This window comes from Oncorhynchus keta, unplaced genomic scaffold (assembly GCF_023373465.1).
Source record: "Oncorhynchus keta strain PuntledgeMale-10-30-2019 unplaced genomic scaffold, Oket_V2 Un_contig_11201_pilon_pilon, whole genome shotgun sequence".
NCBI classification, from domain to species: Eukaryota; Metazoa; Chordata; class Actinopteri; order Salmoniformes; family Salmonidae; genus Oncorhynchus; species Oncorhynchus keta.
The window spans coordinates 114,320-131,987 of NW_026277353.1; the positions used below are offsets into that span (position 1 = coordinate 114,320).

General features: G+C 42.3%; 1 protein-coding gene across 1 annotated transcript in view; it reads left to right on the forward strand.

The window, feature by feature from the left end:
• Positions 1-255: 255 nt before the first annotated feature.
• Positions 256-17,668, forward strand: part of slc1a4 (solute carrier family 1 member 4) — a 58,516-nt gene continuing 41,103 nt past the window's right edge. Inside the window, exons 1-2 of the mRNA XM_052500536.1 lie at positions 256-928; positions 13,152-13,194. Of these exons, the coding sequence (XP_052356496.1) occupies positions 417-928; positions 13,152-13,194 (555 nt within the window). The 5' untranslated portion in view covers positions 256-416. The remainder of the gene's footprint in view (positions 929-13,151; positions 13,195-17,668) is intronic.

Sequence of the window (17,668 nt, forward strand, 5' to 3'; positions counted from 1 at the left end):
GGCCTAAGTTATTTCATCTGCAGATAAGGACTAGTGTAAAATAATGATACAACTAGAGGTACACTAAATCAAATATTATCTTTGAAATGTTGACATTTTTTTCTCATTTCCAGTCACAACACGTATCAATATAAATGCACAGTTGCAGACCCAGGCAATTTCTCCCACTGTTGCATCAGATGGTCTTAATATCGAGCAAAAGGAGGAAGTGCGCATGTCCTCTGTTTTAGTGTGTAGCCCCTCTCTCACCATTGGTGGAGAAACACGTTGCGTTTGACAGGACTAATTACGCTTGCATCAGTCTAAACGCAAATGCTACTCGTCTGAGAGTGTGTTCTCCCACGCTGCTCCAGGAACATTCAATTTTCTCACGAATTTACCGTTATTCAGTGTTCTGCCCCACAATTTCCATCAAAATGGAGAAGAAAAACGGACTCACATTGACCGATTCGGTCTCCACCGACGACATCTTGGAGAAGAATGGAAAGAAGGAGAAAAGCTGTAAAGACAAGTTGATGAGATTTTTGAATAGGAATATGTTAGTGATAATGACGGTGTCTGGAGTTCTCGTAGGCGTCGGCCTCGGAATGATGGTTCGGAATATGAACCTAACCCGGGCGCAGATGACTTATTTTGCTTTCCCTGGTGAGATGCTTCTGAGGATGCTGAAGATGATTATCCTTCCTCTGGTCGTGTGCAGCCTGATCTCCGGCGCCGCCAGCCTGGACACGCGCTCCCTGGGGAAACTAGGAGGGATCGCGGTCTCCTACTTTCTGGTGACCACACTCATCGCATCGGGAATTGGTGTGTCCCTCGCCTTTATTATCAAACCGGGAGTCGGTGCCGGGGCTCTGAACACAAATAATCTAGGTCTCGAGAGCGTCAATACCAACAAGGAGACCACGGATTCGTTTTTAGATCTTGCAAGGTAACGGTTGCGGGGATGAGGTTATTGTTTCAATAACATGTATTATGTTAAAGAGTGTTTCTTGAAAGGAAATAAGCCAGCATGGCTCAGGGGGTGAGATGACTGGGGGGCGGGTAGTAGTAGACTAAATGCGTGCTCCTCTAATTCCCCCGGCAGCAATACTGTAGCCTATATAGGTTACACACATGAGAGCCAAGGCGCATGCTTGTTCCAGTACCTTACATGGCACTCAGAAATCAAGAGACCTAGGCCTGGATATAGATGGTCATTGGTCAATATTTGGGGGGGAATGAGTTAACATATGTTTTTCATTTACGTGATTTGCTTATGCATAAGGGTACGATATTTTATTTTTACTTAACCAGGCAAGTCAGTTAAGAACAAATTCTTATTTTCAATGAGGGCCTGTGAACTGCCTGTTCAGGGGCAGAACGACAGATTTGTACCTTGTCAGCTCGGGGGTTTGAACTCACAACCTTCTGGTTACTAGTCCAAAGCTCTAACCACTAGGCTACCCTGCCGCCCTGATATAAAGCAGTAAGAAAAACAAAACAGACCCTGACAGGAAGAATCACAGCAAACAAACAAAATGAAATAACTACAGCATTCCCATGAGACAAAGGTTCTCACACAGTGTGTCATTGGGTGTCTGCCCGTCTGTGTGTCTGCCTACCTATAACTCCCTCTCTACCTGAATGACTGTCTGTGTCTGCCTACCTATAACTCCCTCTCTACCTGAATGACTGTCTGTGTCTGCCTACCTATAACTCCCTCTCTACCTGAATGACTGTCTGTGTGTCTGCCTACCTATAACTCCCTCTCTACCTGAATGACTGTCTGTGTGTCTGCCTACCTATAACTCCCTCTCTACCTGAATGACTGTCTGTGTCTGCCTACCTATAACTCCCTCTCTACCTGAATGACTGTCTGTGTGTCTGCCTACCTATAACTCCCTCTCTACCTGAATGACTGTCTGTGTCTAACTATCTGCAAGTCAAACGCTCGGCCTGCCCTCCTATCTGTCTGCCTTCCGGTCTGTCTACCTGCCTGTCCATCTGTCTGTCTGCCTTCCGGTCTGTCTACCTGCCTGTCCATCTGTCTGTCTGCATCTGAGGGAAAGCTGACAGCTGTTAAACCCAGGATTCTGTTCTGCACAAAGAAAAGTAATCTGTAGGGAAGCCCAAGCTACGTCACAGCTGGTGTATGTCAACTACACAGGCATGCTCACAACCATATAGCACAGCCATATAGCACAGCCATATAGCACAGCCATATAGCACAGCCATATAGCACAGCCATATAGCACAGCCATATATCACAACCATATAGCACAGCCATATAGCACAGCCATATATCACAGCCATATAGCACAGCCATATAGCACAGCCATATAGCACAGCCATATAGCACAGCCATATATCACAGCCATATAGCACAGCCATATAGCACAGCCATATATCACAGCCATATAGCACAGCCATATAGCACAGCCATATAGCACAGCCATATAGCACAGCCATATATCACAGCCATATAGCACAGCCATATAGCACAGCCATATAGCACAGCCATATAGCACAGCCATATATCACAGCCATATAGCACAGCCATATATCACAGCCATATAGCACAGCCATATATCCCAGCCATATATCCCAGCCATATATCACAGCCATATAGCACAGCCATATATCACAGCCATATATCACAGCCATATATCCCAGCCATATATCACAGCCATATAGCACAGCCATATAGCACAGCCATATAGCACAGCCATATATCACAGCCATATAGCACAGCCATATATCACAGCCATATAGCACAGCCATATATCACAGCCATATAGCACAGCCATATAGCACAGCCATATAGCACAGCCATATATCCCAGCCATATATCCCAGCCATATATCCCAGCCATATATCCCAGCCATATATCCCAGCCATATATCCCAGCCATATATCCCAGCCATATATCCCAGCCATATATCCCAGCCATATAGCACAGCCATATATCCCAGCCATATATCCCAGCCATATATCCCAGCCATATATCACAGCCATATATCCCAGCCATATATCCCAGCCATATATCCCAGCCATATATCCCAGCCATATATCCCAGCCATATATCCCAGCCATATATCCCAGCCATATATCCCAGCCATATATCACAGCCATATAGCACAGCCATATATCACAGCCATATAGCACAGCCATAGCACAGCCATATATCACAGCCATATAGCACAGCCATATATCACAGCCATATAGCACAGCCATATATCACAGCCATATAGCACAGCCATATATCACAGCCATATAGCACAGCCATATAGCCCCAGCAGCATATATCCCAGCCATTATATCCAACCACCCCAGCATTATGTAGTTTAACTATGTGGGTAGTGAACCACCCCAGCATTATGTAGTTTAACTATGTGGATAGTGAACCACCCCAGCATTATGTGGTTTAACTATGTGGGTAGTGAACCACCCCAGCATTATGTAGTTTAACTATGTGGGTAGTGAACCACCCCCAGCATTATGTAGTTTAACTAGTTTGTGGGTAGTGAACCACCCCAGCATTATGTAGTTTAACTATGTGGGTAGTGAACCACCCCAGCATTATGTAGTTTAACTATGTGGGTAGTGAACCACCCCAGCATTATGTAGTTTAACTATGTGGGTAGTGAACCACCCCAGCATTATGTAGTTTAACTATGTGGGTAGTGAACCACCCCAGCATTATGTAGTTTAACTATGTGGGTAGTGAACCACCCCAGCATTATGTAGTTTAACTATGTGGGTAGTGAACCACCCCAGCATTATGTAGTTTAACTATGTGGGTAGTGAACCACCCCAGCATTATGTAGTTTAACTATGTGGGTAGTGAACCACCCCAGCATTATGTAGTTTAACTATGTGGGTAGTGAACCACCCCAGCATTATGTAGTTTAACTATGTGGGTAGTGAACCACCCCAGCATTATGTAGTTTAACTATGTGGGTAGTGAACCACCCCAGCATTATGTAGTTTAACTATGTGGGTAGTGAACCACCCCAGCATTATGTAGTTTAACTATGTGGGTAGTGAACCACCCCAGCATTATGTAGTTTAACTATGTGGGTAGTGAACCACCCCAGCATTATGTGGTTTAACTATGTGGGTAGTGAACCACCCCAGCATTATGTAGTTTAACTATGTGGGTAGTGAACCACCCCAGCATTATGTAGTTTAACTATGTGGGTAGTGAACCACCCCAGCATTATGTAGTTTAACTATGTGGGTAGTGAACCACCCCAGCATTATGTAGTTTAACTATGTGGGTAGTGAACCACCCCAGCATTATGTAGTTTAACTATGTGGGTAGTGAACCACCCCAGCATTATGTAGTTTAACTATGTGGGTAGTGAACCACCCCAGCATTATGTAGTTTAACTATGTGGGTAGTGAACCACCCCAGCATTATGTAGTTTAACTATGTGGGTAGTGAACCACCCCAGCATTATGTAGTTTAACTATGTGGGTAGTGAACCACCCCAGCATTATGTAGTTTAACTATGTGGGTAGTGAACCACCCCAGCATTATGTAGTTTAACTATGTGGGTAGTGAACCACCCCAGCATTATGTAGTTTAACTATGTGGGTAGTGAACCACCCCAGCATTATGTAGTTTAACTATGTGGGTAGTGAACCACCCAGCAGCATTATGCATTATGTAGTTTAACTATGTGGGTAGTGAACCACCCCAGCATTATGTAGTTTAACTATGTGGGTAGTGAACCACCCCAGCATTATGTAGTTTAACTATGTGGGTAGTGAACCACCCCAGCATTATGTAGTTTAACTATGTGGGTAGTGAACCACCCCAGCATTATGTAGTTTAACTATGTGGGTAGTGAACCACCCCAGCATTATGTAGTTTAACTATGTGGGTAGTGAACCACCCCAGCATTATGTAGTTTAACTATGTGGGTAGTGAACCACCCCAGCATTATGTAGTTTAACTGTGTGGGTAGTGAACCACCCCAGCATTATGTAGTTTAACTATGTGGGTAGTGAACCACCCCAGCATTATGTAGTTTAACTATGTGGGTAGTGAACCACCCCAGCATTATGTAGTTTAACTATGTGGGTAGTGAACCACCCCAGCATTATGTAGTTTAACTATGTGGGTAGTGAACCACCCCAGCATTATGTAGTTTAACTATGTGGGTAGTGAACCACCCCAGCATTATGTAGTTTAACTATGTGGGTAGTGAACCACCCCAGCATTATGTAGTTTAACTATGTGGGTAGTGAACCACCCCAGCATTATGTAGTTTAACTATGTGGGTAGTGAACCACCCCAGCATTATGTAGTTTAACTATGTGGGTAGTGAACCACCCCAGCATTATGTAGTTTAACTATGTGGGTAGTGAACCACCCCAGCATTATGTAGTTTAACTATGTGGGTAGTGAACCACCCCAGCATTATGTAGTTTAACTATGTGGGTAGTGAACCACCCCAGCATTATGTGGTTTAACTATGTGGGTAGTGAACCACCCCAGCATTATGTGGTTTAACTATGTGGGTAGTGAACCACCCCAGCATTATGTAGTTTAACTATGTGGGTAGTGATGCACCCCAGCATTATGTAGTTTAACTATGTGGGTAGTGAACCACCCCAGCATTATGTAGTTTAACTATGTGGGTAGTGAACCACCCCAGCATTATGTAGTTTAACTATGTGGGTAGTGATGCACCCCAGCATTATGTAGTTTAACTATGTGGGTAGTGAACCACCCCAGCATTATGTAGTTTAACTATGTGGGTAGTGAACCACCCCAGCATTATGTAGTTTAACTATGTGGGTTTAACATTATGTGTTTAACTAGTGAACCACCCCAGCATTATGTAGTTTAACTATGTGGGTAGTGAACCACCCCAGCATTATGTAGTTTAACTATGTGGGTAGTGAACCACCCCAGCATTATGTGGGTAGTGAACCACCCCAGCATTATGTAGTTTAACTATGTGGGTAGTGAACCACCCCAGCATTATGTAGTTTAACTATGTGGGTAGTGAACCACCCCAGCATTATGTAGTTTAACTATGTGGGTAGTGAACCACCCCAGCATTATGTAGTTTAACTATGTGGGTAGTGAACCACCCCAGCATTATGTAGTTTAACTATGTGGGTAGTGAACCACAACCCCACCCCAGCATTATGTAGTTTAACTATGTGGGTAGTGAACCACCCCAGCATTATGTAGTTTAACTATGTGGGTAGTGAACCACCCCAGCATTATGTATGTAGTTTAACTATGTGGGTAGTGAACCACCCCAGCATTATGTAGTTTAACTATGTGGGTAGTGAACCACCCCAGCATTATGTAGTTTAACTATGTGGGTAGTGAACCACCCCAGCATTATGTAGTTTAACTATGTGGGTAGTGAACCACCCCAGCATTATGTAGTTTAACTATGTGGGTAGTGAACCACCCCAGCATTATGTAGTTTAACTATGTGGGTAGTGAACCACCCCAGCATTATGTAGTTTAACTATGTGGGTAGTGAACCACCCCAGCATTATGTAGTTTAACTATGTGGGTGAACCACCCCAGCATTATGTGTTTAACCACCCCAGCATTATGTAGTTTAACTATGTGGGTAGTGAACCACCCCAGCATTATGTAGTTTAACTATGTGGGTAGTGAACCACCCCAGCATTATGTAGTTTAAGCATTATGTGTGGGTAGTGAACCACCCCAGCATTATGTAGTTTAACTATGTGGGTAGTGAACCACCCCAGCATTATGTAGTTTAACTATGTGGGTAGTGAACCACATTATGTAGTTTAACCCAGCATTATGTAGTTTAACTATGTGGGTAGTGAACCACCCCAGCATTATGTAGTTTAACTATGTGGGTAGTGAACCACCCCAGCATTATGTAGTTTAACTATGTGGGTAGTGAACCACCCCAGCATTATGTAGTTTAACTATGTGGGTAGTGAACCACCCCAGCATTATGTAGTTTAACTATGTGGGTAGTGAACCACCCCAGCATTATGTAGTTTAACTATGTGGGTAGTGAACCACCCCAGCATTATGTAGTTTAACTATGTGGGTAGTGAACCACCCCAGCATTATGTAGTTTAACTATGTGGGTAGTGAACCACCCCAGCATTATGTAGTTTAACTATGTTAGTGAACCACCCCAGCATTATGTAGTTTAACTATGTGGGTAGTGAACCACCCCAGTTTAACATTATGTAGTTTAACTATGTGGGTAGTGAACCACCCCAGCATTATGTAGTTTAACTATGTGGGTAGTGAACCACCCCAGCATTATGTAGTTTAACTATGTGGGTAGTGAACCACCCCAGCATTATGTAGTTTAACTATGTGGGTAGTGAACCACCCCAGCATTATGTAGTTTAACTATGTGGGTAGTGAACCACCCCAGCATTATGTAGTTTAACTATGTGGGTAGTGAACCACCCCAGCATTATGTAGTTTAACTATGTGGGTAGTGAACCACCCCAGCATTATGTAGTTTAACTATGTGGGTAGTGAACCACCCCAGCATTATGTAGTTTAACTATGTGGGTAGTGAACCACCCCAGCATTATGTAGTTTAACTATGTGGGTAGTGAACCACCCCAGCATTATGTAGTTTAACTATGTGGGTAGTGAACCACCCCAGCATTATGTAGTTTAACTATGTGGGTAGTGAACCACCCCAGCATTATGTAGTTTAACTATGTGGGTAGTGAACCACCCCAGCATTATGTAGTTTAACTATGTGGGTAGTGAACCACCCCAGTTTAACTATTGAACCACCCCAGCATTATGTAGTTTAACTATGTGGGTAGTGAACCACCCCAGCATTATGTAGTTTAACTATGTGGGTAGTGAACCACCCCAGCATTATGTAGTTTAACTATGTGGGTAGTGAACCACCCCAGCATTATGTAGTTTAACTATGTGGGTAGTGAACCACCCCAGCATTATGTAGTTTAACTATGTGGGTAGTGAACCACCCCAGCATTATGTAGTTTAACTATGTGGGTAGTGAACCACCCCAGCATTATGTAGTTTAACTATGTGGGTAGTGAACCACCCCAGCATTATGTAGTTTAACTATGTGGGTAGTGAACCACCCCAGCATTATGTAGTTTAACTATGTGGGTAGTGAACCACCCATTATGTAGTTTAACATTATGCATTAGTTTAACTATGTGGGTAGTGAACCACCCCAGCATTATGTAGTTTATGTAGTTTAACTATGTGGGTAGTGAACCACCCTATGTGGGTAGTGAACCACCCCAGCATTATGTAGTTTAACTATGTGGGTAGTGAACCACCCCAGCATTATGTAGTTTAACTATGTGGGTAGTGAACCACCCCAGCATTATGTAGTTTAACTATGTGGGTAGTGAACCACCCCAGCATTAGTGTAGTTTAACTATGTGGGTAGTGAACCACCCCAGCATTATGTAGTTTAACTATGTGGGTAGTGAACCACCCCAGCATTATGTAGTTTAACTATGTGGGTAGTGAACCACCCCAGCATTATGTAGTTTAACTATGTGGGTAGTGATGCACCCCAGCATTATGTGTTTAACTATGTGGGTAGTTGCAAGCATTATGTGGGTAGTGAACCACCCCAGCATTATGTAGTTTAACTATGTGGGTAGTGAACCACCCCAGCATTATGTAGTTTAACTATGTGGGTAGTGAACCACCCCAGCATTATGTAGTTTAACTATGTGGGTAGTGAACCACCCCAGCATTATGTAGTTTAACTATGTGGGTAGTGATGCACCCCAGCATTATGTGGTTTAGTTTGAAACCCCAGCATTATGTAGTTTAACTATGTGGGTAGTGATGTTTAACTATGTGGGTAGTGAGCACCCCAGCATTATGTAGTTTAACTATGTGGGTAGTGAACCACCCCAGCATTATGTAGTTTAAGTTGGGTAGTGAACCACCCCAGCATTATGTAGTTTAACTATGTGGGTAGTGAACCACCCCAGCATTATGTAGTTTAACTATGTGGGTAGTGAACCACCCCAGCATTATGTAGTTTAACTATGTGGGTAGTGAACCACCCCAGCATTATGTGTTTAACTATGTGGGTAGTGAACCACCCCAGCATTATGTAGTTTAACTATGTGGGTAGTGAACCACCCCAGCATTATGTAGTTTAACTATGTGGGTAGTGAACCACCCCAGCATTATGTAGTTTAACTATGTGGGTAGTGAACCACCCCAGCATTATGTAGTTTAACTATGTGGGTAGTGAACCACCCCAGCATTATGTAGTTTAACTATGTGGGGGAGTGAACCACCCCAGCATTATGTAGTTTAACTATGTGGGTAGTGAACCACCCCAGCATTATGTAGTTTAACTATGTGGGTAGTGAACCACCCCAGCATTATGTAGTTTAACTATGTGGGTAGTGAACCACCCCAGCATTATGTAGTTTAACTATGTGGGTAGTGTAGTTTAACATGTTAGTGCACCCCAGCATTATGTAGTTTAACTATGTGGGTAGTGAACCACCCCAGCATTATGTAGTTTAACTGTGTGGGCATTATGTGAACCACCCCAGCATTATGTAGTTTAACTATGTGGGTAGTGATGCACCCCAGTGTTTAACTATGTGGGTAGTGAACCACCCCAGCATTATGTAGTTTAACTATGTGGGTAGTGAACCACCCCAGCATTATGTAGTTTAACTAGTTTAACATTATGTAGTTTAACTATGTGGGTAGTGAACCACCCCAGCATTATGTAGTTTAACTATGTGGGTAGTGAACCACCCCAGCATTATGTAGTTTAACTATGTGGGTAGTGAACCACCCCAGCATTATGTAGTTTAACTATGTGGGTAGTGAGGCACCCCAGCATTATGTAGTTTAACTATGTGGTTTAACTATGTGGGTAGTGAACCACCCCAGCATTATGTAGTTTAACTATGTGGGTAGTGAACCACCCCAGCATTATGTAGTTTAACTATGTGGGTAGTGAACCACCCCAGCATTATGTAGTTTAACTATGTGGGTAGTGAACCACCCCAGCATTATGTAGTTTAACTATGTGGGTAGTGAACCACCCCAGCATTATGTAGTTTAACTATGTGGGTAGTGAACCACCCCAGCATTATGTAGTTTAACTATGTGGGTAGTGAACCACCCCAGCATTATGTAGTTTAACTATGTGGGTAGTGAACCACCCCAGCATTATGTAGTTTAACTATGTGGGTAGTGAACCACCCCAGCATTATGTAGTTTAACTATGTGGGTAGTGAACCACCCCAGCATTATGTAGTTTAACTATGTGGGTAGTGAACCACCCCAGCATTAGTGCATTAGTTTAACTATGTGGGTAGTGAACCACCCCAGCATTATGTAGTTTAACTATGTGGGTAGTGAACCACCCCAGCATTATGTAGTTTAACTATGTGGGTAGTGAACCACCCCAGCATTATGTAGTTTAACTATGTGGGTAGTGAACCACCCCAGCATTATGTAGTTTAACTATGTGGGTAGTGAACCACCCCAGCATTATGTAGTTTAACTATGTGGGTAGTGAACCACCCCAGCATTATGTAGTTTAACTATGTGGGTAGTGAACCACCCCAGCATTATGTAGTTTAACTATGTGGGTAGTGAACCACCCCAGCATTATGTAGTTTAACTATGTGGGTAGTGAACCACCCCAGCATTATGTAGTTTAACTATGTAGTGAATGCCCCAGCATTATGTAGTTTAACTATGTGGGTAGTGAACCACCCCAGCATTATGTAGTTTAACTATGTGGGTAGTGAACCACCCAGCATTAGCATTATGCATTAGTTTAACTATGTGGGTAGTGATGCACCCCAGCATGTGGTTTAAGGGGTAGTGATGCACCCCAGCATTATGTAGTTTAACTATGTGGGTAGTGAACCACCCCAGCATTATGTAGTTTAACTATGTGGGTAGTGATGCACCCCAGCATTATGTAGTTTAACTATGTGGGTAGTGATGCACCCCAGCATTATGTAGTTTAACTATGTGGGTAGTGAACCACCCCAGCATTATGTAGTTTAACTATGTGGGTAGTGAACCACCCCAGCATTATGTAGTTTAACTATGTGGGTAGTGAACCACCCCAGCATTATGTAGTTTAACTATGTGGGTAGTGAACCACCCCAGCATTATGTAGTTTAACTATGTGGGTAGTGAACCACCCCAGCATTATGTAGTTTAACTATGTGGGTAGTGAACCACCCCAGCATTATGTAGTTTAACTATGTGGGTAGTGAACCACCCCAGCATTATGTAGTTTAACTATGTGGGTAGTGAACCACCCCAGCATTATGTGTTTAACTATGTGGGTAGTGAACCACCCCAGCATTATGTAGTTTAACTATGTGGGTAGTGAACCACCCCAGCATTATGTAGTTTAACTATGTGGGTAGTGAACCACCCCAGCATTATGTAGTTTAACTATGTGGGTAGTGAACCACCCCAGCATTATGTAGTTTAACTATGTGGGTAGTGAACCACCCCAGCATTATGTAGTTTAACTATGTGGGTAGTGAACCACCCCAGCATTATGTAGTTTAACTATGTGGGTAGTGAACCACCCCAGCATTATGTAGTTTAACTATGTGGGTAGTGAACCACCCCAGCATTATGTAGTTTAACTATGTGGGTAGTGCTGCACCCCAGCATTATGTAGTTTAACTATGTGGGTAGTGAACCACCCCAGCATTATGTAGTTTAACTATGTGGGTAGTGAACCACCCCAGCATTATGTAGTTTAACTATGTGGGTAGTGAACCACCCCAGCATTATGTAGTTTAACTATGTGGGTAGTGAACCACCCCAGCATTATGTAGTTTAACTATGTGGGTAGTGAACCACCCCAGCATTATGTAGTTTAACTATGTGGGTAGTGAACCACCCCAGCATTATGTAGTTTAACTATGTGGGTTAAAGGAGAAGTTCACAAAAAATCCAGGAACTGCCAAGTGATTCCATACATTGAAACCTCTGTAGTTCAGTGTAGTTTGCCCTCTCCCCCTCTGTCTCCCCTGGAGTGCAGAACGGAGACAGCTGCAGAAACGGGTCATGCTGGATGCCGGCCTCACTCTGCTCTGTTTTCAGTCGTTACGTATCTCTGCTGCTATGGCAGTCGGCTACATAAAATATTATATCAAATAATCACATTTATTTTAGGTAGAAAAGTACACCTTTCCTGATTCAAAACCGCTAGTACTTTTGACAAAATTAGCTAATGTGTACACTTTCAATAAAATAATGAATTCGTCCACAGTTTGCGTATTTATGCATTCATTGACAACGGACCAGAGCCAGCAACGTCACGAGTCACGTGACCCGCAGCTGTTTCAGTTCTCCAGTAGAGGGGAGAGGGGGAGAGGGAGAGAGGGGGAGAGGGCCAACTCCACTGAATTTGCTTCAATCTATGGAATCACTTGGGAGTCCCTGGATTTTGCGTAAACTTCTCCTTTAAGAGATGTTGGTTTATAAGTTCAATAAATGCCATTGTTCCATAAATTCCATGGCCTCATTGAACAATTGATTTAAATTTTTTAATTTGTTTCTTAACCTCTGCTTTCATTAATATTATGTAATCAGAAAAAACGTGATTAAAGTTGTGAATTCACGCAGATTCTGTGGTTATTCATCGTGCAAGGATTGCTTTGTCGTGGTTAAACATTTTTGTTGTTGTGTTACTGATGAACCAGAGAGAGGGGCTTTGTCCCAAGTATGTCTCCTCCCTCAAAGTGTTCACTTGTTCGCTTCTAACCACTAGTGGTTAGAGCGTTGGGCCACTAACTGAAAGGTTGCTGGATCGAATCCCCGAGCTGACAAGGTAAAAATCTATGGTTCTGCCCCCGAACAAGGCAGTTAACCCACAGTTCCCCGGTAAGCTGTCATTGTAAAAACGAATTGGTTCTTAACTTGACTTGCCTAGTTAAATAAAGGTTAAATAAAAACATTTAAAAATCATTCACAAGGAGATTACTGGTTTAAGAAATATGAAGGAAACTCCCACTTATCCATGCCTCCACCAATCCAATGCTTCAAGATTTGTGGGAAGTAGTGAACAAGTGCACACTTCAGGAGAAAGGGGATATTATTATGATGTACACCTGGTTCAAGCGTAACACATTAATGAAACCTCAACTGTTTATCTTGTCTTCCTCTGCAGGAATTTGTTCCCAGCTAACCTTGTGGCTGCAGCATTCCGTTCTGTAAGTATATCTATCTCTCTCTTCACCCCTCGTCATCTTTCTCTCCTCTCTGTCTCGACCTATCAGTCTCTCTCTTCACCCCTTGTCATCTTTCTCTCCTCTCTGTCTCGACCTATCAGTCTCTCTCTTCACCCCTTGTCATCTTTCTCTCCTCTCTGTCTCGACCTATCAGTCTCTCTCTTCACCCCTCGTCATCTTTCTCTCCTCTCTGTCTCGACCTATCAGTCTCTCTCTTCACCCCTTGTCATCTTTCTCTCCTCTCTGTCTCGACCTATCAGTCTCTCTCTTCACCCCTTGTCATCTTTCTCTCCTCTCTGTCTCGACCTATCAGTCTCTCTCTTCACCCCTCGTCATCTTTCTCTCCTCTCTGTCTCGACCTATCAGTCTCTCTCTTCACCCCTCGTCATCTTTCTCTCCTCTCTGTCTCGACCGATCAGTCTCTCTCCCCTCTCTTCATCTCTTTCTCTAACTTTCTTTCTCTCTTCACCCCTTGTCATCTTTCTCTCCTCTCTGTCTCGACCGATCAGTCTCTCTCCCCTCTCTTCATCTCTTTCTCTAACTTTCTTTCTCTCTTCACCCCTCGTCATCTTTCTCTCCTCTCTGTCTCGACCGATCAGTCTCTCTCCCCTCTCTTCATCTCTTTCTCTAACTTTCTTTCTCTCTTCACCCCTCGTCATCTTTCTCTCCTCTCTGTCTCGACCGATCAGTCTCTCTCCCCTCTCTTCATCTCTTTCTCTAACTTTCTTTCTCTCTTCACCCCTCGTCATCTTTCTCTCCTCTCTGTCTCGACCGATCAGTCTCTCTCCCCTCTCTTCATCTCTTTCTCTAACTTTCTTTCTCTCTTCACCCCTCGTCATCTTTCTCTCCTCTGTCTTGACCGATCAGTCTCTCTCCCCTCTCTTCATCTCTTTCTCTAACTTTCTTTCTCTCTTCACCCCTCGTCATCTTTCTCTCCTCTCTGTCTCGACCGATCAGTCTCTCTCCCCTCTCTTCATCTCTTTCTCTAACTTTCTTTCTCTCTTCACCCCTCGTCATCTTTCTCTCCTCTGTCTTGACCGATCAGTCTCTCTCCCCTCTCTTCATCTCTTTCTCTAACTTTCTTTCTCTCTTCACCCCTCGTCATCTTTCTCTCCTCTCTGTCTCGACCGATCAGTCTCTCTCCCCTCTCTTCATCTCTTTCTCTAACTTTCTTTCTCTCTTCACCCCTCGTCATCTTTCTCTCCTCTGTCTTGACCGATCAGTCTCTCTCCCCTCTCTTCATCTCTTTCTCTAACTTTCTTTCTCTCTTCACCCCTCGTCATCTTTCTCTCCTCTCTGTCTCGACCGATCAGTCTCTCTCCCTCTCTTCATCTCTTTCTCTAAGAGGTCTCTTCACCCCTCGTCATCTTTCTCTCCTCTGTCTTGACCGATCAGTCTCTCTCCCCTCTCTTCATCTCTTTCTCTAACTTTCTTTCTCTCTTCACCCCTCGTCATCTTTCTCTCCTCTCTGTCTCGACCGATCAGTCTCTCTCCCCTCTCTTCATCTCTTTCTCTAACTTTCTTTCTCTCTTCATCACTCTGTCTCTCTCTCCACCTCTCTCTCTCTCTCTCTCTCTCTCCACCTCTCTGTCTCTCTCACACACACACATTGTGTCCTATGCTCACCTCTTCATATATATACCATAAATCCTTTCCTTAGCGTTAAAAGTCTATATAAGGTCATTAAGGAAGAGACTCAGAATAAAGAGAGTTCTGCTCTCCCTCTCGTCTTAGCACCTCTCATCTTCCTTTCACCAACCGTTACCATAGTGAGGTGATTCCATTCCAAACAGCCTAGCAACCTGTCTCGCCTCATTGCTCTTTAATGTGCCCAGTGGCTGCCCGGTACCATTTCCTGGGACTGTGTGAGTGTCTGTCTATTAAGGCTAAAAGAGGGTCAGGAGGGTTCAATTTTTGGGGAGGAACACACACACACACAGGCAAATGTGTCCTTTTATCCATGTTCTCATGGGGACATTTAGGGATTTCAGGTCCCCACGAGGATAGAGAAGAACAAGACCACATGGTAAAAAAGTCATGGTAAAACACACAGTAACATCATGGTAAAACACACACACACACACACACATCATGGTAAAACACACACACACACACACACACATCACACACAAACACACACACACACACTACACAGTATTACATCTGAATAATAATCATCTAGAGTACTACATCAGGCCATCTAATGTAGAAATTACATCATGGTAAATTCCTTTTCACTCATCTACTGTAGTATTACATCATGGTAAAACATGTCAACAGAACAACATCAAGAACAATTAAAATGTCATCTACTATATCATTCAGTTTTAATAAACCATGGTAAAACCTGTTGTCATCATCTACTGTAGTATTACATCATGGTAAAACCTGTTGTCATCTACTGTAGTATTACATCATGGTAAAACCTGTTGTCATCTACTGTAGTATTACATCATGGTAAAACCTGTTGTCATCTACTGTAGTATTACATCATGGTAAAACCTGTTGTCATCTACTGTAGTATTACATCATGGTAAAACCTGTTGTCATCTACTGTAGTATTATCATAAAACCTGTTGTCATCTACTGTAGTATTACATCAAAACCTGTTGTAAAGTATTACATCATGGTAAAACCTGTTGTCATCTACTGTAGTATTACATCATGGTAAAACCTGTTGTCATCTACTGTAGTATTAGTAAAACCTGTTGTCATCTACTGTAGTATTACATCATGGTAAAACCTGTTGTCATCTACTGTAGTATTACATCATGGTAAAACCTGTTGTTACATCATCTACTGTAGTATTACATCATGGTAAAACCTGTTGTCATCTACTGTAGTATTACATCATGGTAAAACCTGTTGTCATCTACTGTAGTATTACATCATGGTAAAACCTGTTGTCATCATCTACTGTAGTATTACATCATGGTAAAACCTGTTGTCATCTACTGTAGTATTACATCATGGTAAAACCTGTTGTCATCTACTGTAGTATTACATCATGGTAAAACCTGTTGTCATCTACTGTAGTACTACATCATGGTAAAACCTGTTGTCACCATCTACTGTAGTATTACATCATGGTAAAACCTGTTGTCATCTACTGTAGTATTACATCATGGTAAAACCTGTTGTCATCATCTACTGTAGTATTACATCATGGTAAAACCTGTTGTCATCTACTGTAGTATTACATCATGGTAAAACCTGTTGTCATCATCTACTGTAGTATTACATCATGGTAAAACCTGTTGTCATCTACTGTAGTATTACATCATGGTAAAACCTGTTGTCATCTACTGTAGTATTACATCATGGTAAAACCTGTTGTCATCTACTGTAGTATTACATCATGGTAAAACCTGTTGTCATCTACTGTAGTATTACATCATGGTAAAACCTGTTGTCATCTACTGTAGTATTACATCATGGTAAAACCTGTTGTCATCTACTGTAGTATTACATCATGGTAAAACCTGTTGTCATCTACTGTAGTATTACATCATGGTAAAACCTGTTGTCATCTACTGTAGTATTACATCATGGTAAAACCTGTTGTCATCTACTGTAGTATTACATCATGGTAAAACCTGTTGTCACCATCTACTGTAGTATTACATCATGGTAAAACCTGTTGTCATCTACTGTAGTATTACATCATGGTAAAACCTGTTGTCATCTACTGTAGTATTACATATTACCTGTTGTCATCATGGTAAAACCTGTTGTCACCATAGTATTACATCATGGTAAAACCTGTTGTCTGTAGTATTACATCATGGTAAAACCTGTTGTCATCTACTGTAGTATTACATCATGGTAAAACCTGTTGTCACCATCTACTGTAGTATTACATCATGGTAAAACCTGTTGTCATCTACTGTAGTATTACATCATGGTAAAACCTGTTGTCATCTACTGTAGTATTACATCATGGTAAAACCTGTTGTCATCTACTGTAGTATTACATCATGGTAAAACCTGTTGTCATCTACTGTAGTATTACATCATGGTAAAACCTGTTGTCATCTACTGTAGTATTACATCATGGTAAAACCTGTTGTCATCTACTGTAGTATTACATCATGGTAAAACCTGTTGTCATCTACTGTAGTATTACATCATGGTAAAACCTGTGTCATCTACTGTAGTATTACATCATGGTAAAACCTGTTGTCATCTACTGTAGTATTACATCATGGTAAAACCTGTTGTCATCTACTGTAGTATTACATCATGGTAAAACCTGTACATCATGGTAAAACCATGATCTACTGTAGTCATCTACTGTAGTATTACATCATGGTAAAACCTGTTGTCATCTACTGTAGTATTACATCATGGTAAAACCTGTTGTCATCTACTGTAGTATTACATCATGGTAAAACCTGTTGTCATCTACTGTAGTATTACATCATGGTAAAACCTGTTGTCATCTACTGTAGTATTA